The sequence below is a fragment of the Triticum aestivum genome, chromosome 1B (assembly GCF_018294505.1).
Source record: "Triticum aestivum cultivar Chinese Spring chromosome 1B, IWGSC CS RefSeq v2.1, whole genome shotgun sequence".
Taxonomy (NCBI): Eukaryota; Viridiplantae; Streptophyta; class Magnoliopsida; order Poales; family Poaceae; genus Triticum; species Triticum aestivum.
The window spans coordinates 415,573,281-415,580,540 of record NC_057795.1 but is presented as its reverse complement, the minus strand read 5'-3'; the positions used below and the strand labels follow the sequence as shown (position 1 = coordinate 415,580,540).

The following is a 7,260-nucleotide window of genomic DNA, read 5'->3' as shown; positions in this document are numbered from 1 at the left end:
TGCGGTTGAAGTAGAAGATGCATGCAGTGTCCATGATGAAGGCCGGCCTGCAAAAAAGTTAGTTCGCGCCAATGCTTGTCGATCCTGCACTTCACGTTCAGCTTTACAAGCAAGATGGAATAAACGAGTGATATTAGTATACTCCTTATAGTCTAGAATGGTCTGAATCTTTCTATTTAATCCACCCAGAAAACGTGCAAGCATAGCTTCATTCTCCTCAATAATACCACATCGAATCATGCCAGTTTGTAATTCCTGATAATATTCTTCTACAGAATTTTTCCCTTATCTTAAATGCTGCAATTTTTGAAGCAATTCACGTTGATAATATGGTGGAACCCAACGCGTACGCATAGCAGTTTTCAAAGCAGCCCAAGTAGTTGGAATATGATATAATCTACAATGTTCAGGCCACCAGACACATGCAAAACTAGTGAAAGCACAAACAGCAGCAGCAACCCGTCTCTCCTCGGGATATTGTAAACATGTAAAACGTTGTTCAGTTTCTAACTCCCAAGTAAGATATATATCAGGAACATATCTACCCTCAAATGGTGGAATATTCAATTTCAGTTTAGGAATATGGACATCATCTCGTACCTGAGGTGGTGGTGCAGGCCTACCATTACGAATATATACCTGAGGTCGACCTGCTGGTGGTGGTGCTGGTGGCTGCACATAGTTCGGATTTTGATCAACCTCATCCTCATAATCGCCCGCATACTCATCATCCTCCTGGGTACCAGCAGCAGCAGTAGCACGAGCCAAAGAAGCATCAACAACAGGAACAGCAACACCAGAAGTTTGGCCATCCTCAATAGGAACACGCTTCGCTCGTCCATACTGATTAGAAAAGAGGCGTTGTTGTTGTTGTTGTTGCAGAGGTGCGATAGGTGCAGCCGGCGGTGGTGGTGGAAAACGCGCGAGCAATTCATTAAACTTGCTATCAAGCTTCGTTTCGAACGTCTTCTCAATGCCATCTACCTTCTCCATGGCCTCGTCAAATCTGTTTAGCACATCTTGCACCTGTCCACTCATCATTTGCTGAAATTTATCATGTAGCCATTTGTTCGTCACGTTCTCCCAATCAGTCCCATCGGCTTGTGATCCTACCATGGTTAGCAGCAAATAGAAACACACAAGAATATGATCCTACAGACTACTAAGAAGTGGTGGTGGTGTATCACAAACCCGTCAAGCAAATCTCAAATTCTTACCAGTTCTTACCCAACAGCAGGTGGTGATCGGCAACTGTTGTAGTCAAAACTCTCAAAGCTTGGATAGAGCGATTACCAAGGAGAGTCAAACGCTCGACGTAGATGTATGTGGAGCTGGGAAGGCTTATAATATGGTAGCAAAAAAGGATCAGCAATAATCAATTCAGAGATGCAAAGTTGAATAAACGCTCAACGACGGTACTGTGCTGGTCCTAGGCTAGACTGTACTAGAGACGCGAGCCTAGAACACTAACAAAATCACGGGGCTGCACGTAAACAAGGGAAAAGCACACTCTGGTTTTTTTTCGCTCTTTTTTTGCGCTGCTTTTTTTTGCGAAAAAACACTATAATGGCGAGTGTCTCAAAACTCTTCCCAGGTCAAACTGACAGGATGGGCACGAAATTTTTTTTACCAATTTTTTTTTCGACTGCCCGGACCCAAAAACTGAAAACGGGTCAAAAAAAACTTTCTATAACGGCGACTGTCTCAATACGCTTAGAAACACCTAAAAATAGGATAGCCAGAAATTTTTTCGACAAGTGCATTTTCGAAAAATTTTGGGCCTAAACGGAGGGTGGTTTCCGGACTCTTTTTTTTTCTGAAACCTACTCCGGCAAGGAAACACGAATCGGAATCTAGATGGATCTCGAAAACAAACCTAATATGACAAGAACTCGGATTGGTGGTGGATATATGGTGGTAGATGGCAGCGGTGGTGGTATATGACAGCGGTAGTGGTATATGGATACGGATTTGAAGCGGTGGTGGTAGATGGCAGGGGCGATGATGATGGTGCGGCGACGGCGTGATAACTTATGACCAGAACTCGAAACTCTAAAAGACTAGACTCTAAGACCAGCAACTAGACACGACGATGCAACCGCAAATTCAACAAAGCAAAACCCTAAAAAGATTATGCAATGGCTCAGACTGATTCAGATATGATGAACTAACCCTAATTTTTTTGTGGCTTTTTCATGGACTATAGGTATAAAGAAAAGACTTGATCTAAACTACGAAAAACTGTAAAATCTCACCGAGCAACCTGGAGCTCTGATACCACTTGATAGAAGCAAAGGTGTCCCGTCTTTCGATGAGATGATGGATTTCGCTTTGTTGGAAGTCGACTTTGACAATCCGACTACGAACGTGCGAGGACGTCGCGCCTTAGCAATCGCTAAACCAACTCCGAGAGGTTATTGACCACGTCGGAGCACGATCATCCTGACCACGAGGGTCTGTTTCCTGCGAGCAAACGAAGAACAAGCAAGAATCTGAGATTGCAATCTGGATATTGCGAATATAAGATGAAAGCTTTATTGATCAAGGTGGGGTTCTGTGACGCCTTTGTCTGGTCGTTGAACACAAACGAAGTACGCGAAGTTGCAGCTATGGCGAACTTTAATCTAAACAAAACCCAAAGTCTAAACGGTGCCCTAAGGGCTGTATATATGGAGGAAGAGGGGGGGAATTTCGTGGCCCTTGGTGGAGGGGTCCGAAATCAACCCTATCTCTGGTTTCCCCACACATACGGACTCTAAAAATAGCCTATACTTATGTATTTCGAAATTACAAGGGCCTGGCCCAATAATAAGGTGACGCAGTACCTAGAATAGCCTCGGGATGAAATTTATGAAGTGGCATCTTGTATATTTCGTCCAAGGCTTCATGCACCCATTATGGTGGCTTCAAAGTCCTGAAATCATCACTTGTAACTCCGTTCTTGTTCCCCTTGCGCATGGCATCATCTCCATGCTTGTTCTTGCTCCAATGTTCATCCTTCTCCAAGCTAGGCCCTTCATTTGTAAGCAAAACAAAATGTATCCAATTTAGGCAGCATCATATTCTCATGAACATTAGAATCATTACCAAGAAACGAAAGTACCTGATAATTTAATTGGCGTGCGCGAGCTCTAGTAATTGGTCCCGTATATGTAGCAGTAGGGGCTGTGGGTGTAACAATGGTATTGATGTCCTCATCAACTCTTGTGGTGCTCTTTCTCTTGGTATAGATTACAACATTGTTGAGTAACACGGTATTGAATGCATTGTGGGGGGTCACGGTATCCTAGGACACAACCAACCGTAGGCCATCCAACTATGTTTCTTGGTGACCGACTGTTGGATCTCATCCATTAGGGGGTTCGTAAACCAACTGTAGACACTTGGTTCCTTAGAAACTATCTCCCCTGGTATGGTATCTGACGCCATGAGCTAGTGTCGCAATGCGACTTGTGTATAGCCCTTGGCTCATTGTCGTCAGGACTATATTTCTTGGTGGGCTTAGGCCTTAGGCTAGGCCATATATGTGCTTGGGCGTACCCCTTAGATATAACCCGACCCATTTTGCCCTCGGTGGTTCTCAGGCGTACCTCCCCTATAGTTGACGATCAAATCTAGTTGACGCCCACATGTGTCAGCCGGGGGAGCCAACGACCGCTGGTGAGCAAGACAGGCCATCCCAGTTCGTTGTGCGCCGCTGCGTTCGTTGTCCGCTGGTTGTCGTTCTTTTCATCGTGGTTTTTGTTTGTTTTTTCTAGTTCTTTCAGGTTCTTTCTGTTTTTTGTTTGTTCTGATTTTTTCTTTTCCCCTTTTTATTTTTTAGTACACCGTGAACATGTTTTTAATGCACAGGGAACAATTCATTAATATACTATGATCATATTTTTAGTACACCACTAATTTTTTGTAATATAACATACTTTAAATATTTCTTTTAATACACATCGAACATTTTTCTAATATATGGTGAACTTTTTTATTATATGGTGAACACATTTTTGTAAAGTGGAAAAGTTTCAAGAATACTATTTTTTTATTTTTTAACAGAATTTTAAATATTTAGCCTAAAAAGCCCTTTTTTGGAGAAACCCCGATTAAAAACCGAAAATAATAATAATAAAAACTCACGCCAGAGTGGGCCGTTCTCCTGTTTGGAGGCCAAACGTTCGAACTGGACCGGCCCACGACGTACGCGCCTGTTTTTTCCTTTTCATGCCCCGAGTCCTCCGATACAGCTAGGGCCGTTCCGCCGCCGCCGCCGTCTCCTCCGCTCTTCCCTTCGCCGCTGGCCTCCGCGCCCCACCTCCGCCTTCGAGTTCTCCCGCCTCGCCGCAGTGCCGAGCGCGTTCTTCCTCTGCCGCGCTGCCTCTTTCACCGGCCGCCGACCGACGGCAAGCCACTGCCTCCTGTACCGTCGAACCGCGTCGCGCCGTTGCTGCACGCGGAGGAGGAGGCCCCCATCTTACCGTCTGCACACCTCCCTTCGGAAACTAACCGCTGCACATCTCTCCGCTCCAGTGACTGGCGGCGTGCACCTCGGCAACTTCACCCGTTGACCGTCTTCTCCACCGTGCCGGACACTCAGCAATCAGGCAACGTAAGTCCCCAGCTCGTCTCATCCTCTGCCTCAAATCTTTGTTCAATTTATACTAGTTCTATATGTAGATCAAAGATCATACATGGATGCTTTTCTTGGAGATTCTAGCACTTCTACTGGTTCTGTATGTCGAATTGTAGATGATACATGGATGCTTGGTCTGTTGTTCATACATGGATGCTTTGTGTGTGTGCTGTCAATTATGGTTTCTGCCGAAAACCAAGCTGAATTCCTCGGTTAACTGAAATGTCGGTTTTCACTTTTTGACTGCCTAATTCAGTTACCACATAGCACTAACTGAATTTCAAAATAAACCGAATTGTACTAACCGAAATTTTGGTTTCTACCCAGGCCTAGCCGCCACATACCCTTTCCGTCCTCATCGGCCACCGCCGTTTCCTAAAGAAAGCAAGCGCTGCCGAAAAGTAGGTCCTAGCTGGGAGTTCAAGCACTGGGGTCAGGAAGGGAAGCGAGGCGAGCTGTCAATCGGGATGGAGGCGATGGTGCGGAAGGTGCAGCAGAGGGTGAGGAAGGCACGGGAGGAGACGGAGCGTTGGGACGACCTCAACTCCCGCCTCCTCTCCCAGTTCTCCAACGCCACGACCATCATCACTCGCCTTCCGGTACATTTCATTCTCCTCAGATCCTCTTTGTGCTTATTTGCATTCTACTTTTATGCAGCGTCTCCGGTGATGCGCTGCGCATGATCAATTCACAGCTGTGATGGGGTTTGAGAAATCTAGTGATAGGTGGTTACAGTAGCTTCAGTTAATGAGCAGTACCAAATTTTAGGAATAGTGATCCCTGATATTGCTGCATTGTGATTTTGTGATTCTTTACTCTCCGGAGGAATTTTAAATTCTTACTCATCTCATGTGTTAGGTACTTGGAGATGCTAAAAACTATGGTGTCCTGCGGTGTGTACCCAACATCAGGGAGGATCTCTTGGGGAAGCAGATGGAGAGCCTGGAGCTCATCTTTGTTTTGATGAGGGAAACTTTGTAAGATGCTGTCACTTTTGTTTTAACCGCTTTTTGTAACTCTAGAAGCTTGTGCGATGAAATTGTTTTGAGTTGGTGTTACAATGCTGCTGCATTTTCTCAGGGAGGAGTTCAGTGGCATTGCCAAAGGTTTGAGCAAAGTGTTGCGTGATACTAATCAGATGGTGAGGGGTGGATCGGCACTCAGTGCAAAACAGTTGCAGTTACAAGTGGGAATTTTGCCAACTATCGCAGACTGCTTGGATGGGCTACGAACGCTGTCAGATATGCACCAGGCTGAGTAAGAACCAAGTGAAATTCCTTCACCAAACCTGCTGAAGCTTGACCACATTCCCGATTTTTTTTATTTTTTTTCTATTTTTTTGCCAAATAACATGAATCTGGCTCACTTGACCACATTCCTTCTGGTTGAATAGAAGATTGTTGCACTATTGCTGATATGTGCATTTGCCATCTCGTATATGGCCAGTTCACCAATACTGTCTCTTAGCATTTTGTTTTCGCTTGTGTCATATGTAAAAATGCTATTTTTCTAACAATTCATTGATATACGTCTTACTCTTTTTATCATAGCAGAAGCTACTTCTTTACTGACAATGCATTGATATGCCAGGTATGCGCTAAAATCATCGATCATCTCTTTGTTGACATGGACAAGCAGGCAAGTTGGAGTTTATGGCCACTAAACTATCTTTTCATCTCCTTATATTAGTTTTATTCCCTGTAATTCTGTATCTCTGTTAGTTTACCAAGACTGATCTCCTTCCCATCCCTTAAAACTAGCAGCTATCCAAATCTCGATTCTTATCTTTCGTCATTGACTTTTGGTGCCCTTTCCTTTGCAGTTCAAGTGATATCGCTGCAATGCGCCAACTCTTGGTAGACCAACCGAACATACCAAAAGATGAAGGTAAGAAACGAAACAATAGTACTGAAAACATGTTTTTTTTTACTAATGGTTTGATCTAATGCTTTTCCACTCCATTTTCCTCATTTTGCAGTGCAATCTATTTTCGACATTATATTTGCAGATGAAATTTGTTAGGTTGGGTGTGTGTTGGTGTGTCCTACTATCTGGAGCCTTATTACCCAGACATATTGAAGGCATTGTATTTTGATCTACTTTCTCATCTAGACAAAGCATGAAGGTGGCTGCAGGTTCAGGTTTCCCAATTGCTGACAAAGCGCAAGCTGGAATTATTTTACGGAACCATTTAGCTTGTGGCAATGTTCTGTCTCGTTGTATGGTCAAAGTCTTTATTTCTGGAATTTGGTATCAATCAAACTATTGATGTGCTGCAACTTAAAGTGGTCTGGTGAAAGCGCCTTGAGGAAATACTGTAGTTACTGGAAGTTTCCTGTGCGAAGCTGCTACTGTGCGGACTATTATGACCTAGCTTTGCTCGTTTGACCCTTTTGTTCTCGGTTTTATGTAACTATATCAGTCCTGGAGATTGCAAGTTATCAAACCTTTTTATTGAGAAATATTTCTTTCAAACTTGTAAATGCCAAATTACGGAATGTGAATGGACAAATTGTGCTGGGTTTCTCTTTCATAAAGTTCTTCCAAGAGAAGAAACCCTTGCCGCGGCCGGCCACCGTTTCAGAAAATGTTGTTCTGTGGTATACTGATAACTGGTCAACACTCAACTGGCAGCTTGG

The 7,260-nt window shown here is 44.0% G+C and overlaps 1 protein-coding gene across 1 annotated transcript; it reads left to right on the top strand.

Moving 5' to 3' along the window:
- Positions 1–4,210: 4,210 nt before the first annotated feature.
- Positions 4,211–7,083, top strand: LOC123091937 (uncharacterized protein At5g43822). Its single transcript, XM_044513566.1, has 7 exons — positions 4,211–4,597; positions 4,949–5,220; positions 5,480–5,598; positions 5,702–5,878; positions 6,212–6,259; positions 6,444–6,508; positions 6,600–7,083. The coding sequence occupies exons 2-7, from the start codon at positions 5,089–5,091 to the stop codon at positions 6,641–6,643; spliced, it is 585 nt and encodes a 194-aa protein (XP_044369501.1). The 5' UTR covers positions 4,211–4,597; positions 4,949–5,088; the 3' UTR covers positions 6,644–7,083.
- Positions 7,084–7,260: the final 177 nt, after the last annotated feature.

Coding starts and splice junctions, on each gene's coding strand:
- LOC123091937 (XM_044513566.1), top strand. CDS start 5,089: ATGGAGGCGATGGTGCGGAAGGTGCAGCAGAGGGTGAGGAAGGCACGG. Junction 5,221..5,479: donor CCATCATCACTCGCCTTCCG/GTACATTTCATT, acceptor CTCATGTGTTAG/GTACTTGGAGATGCTAAAAA. Junction 6,260..6,443: donor TTGTTGACATGGACAAGCAG/GCAAGTTGGAGT, acceptor TTTCCTTTGCAG/TTCAAGTGATATCGCTGCAA.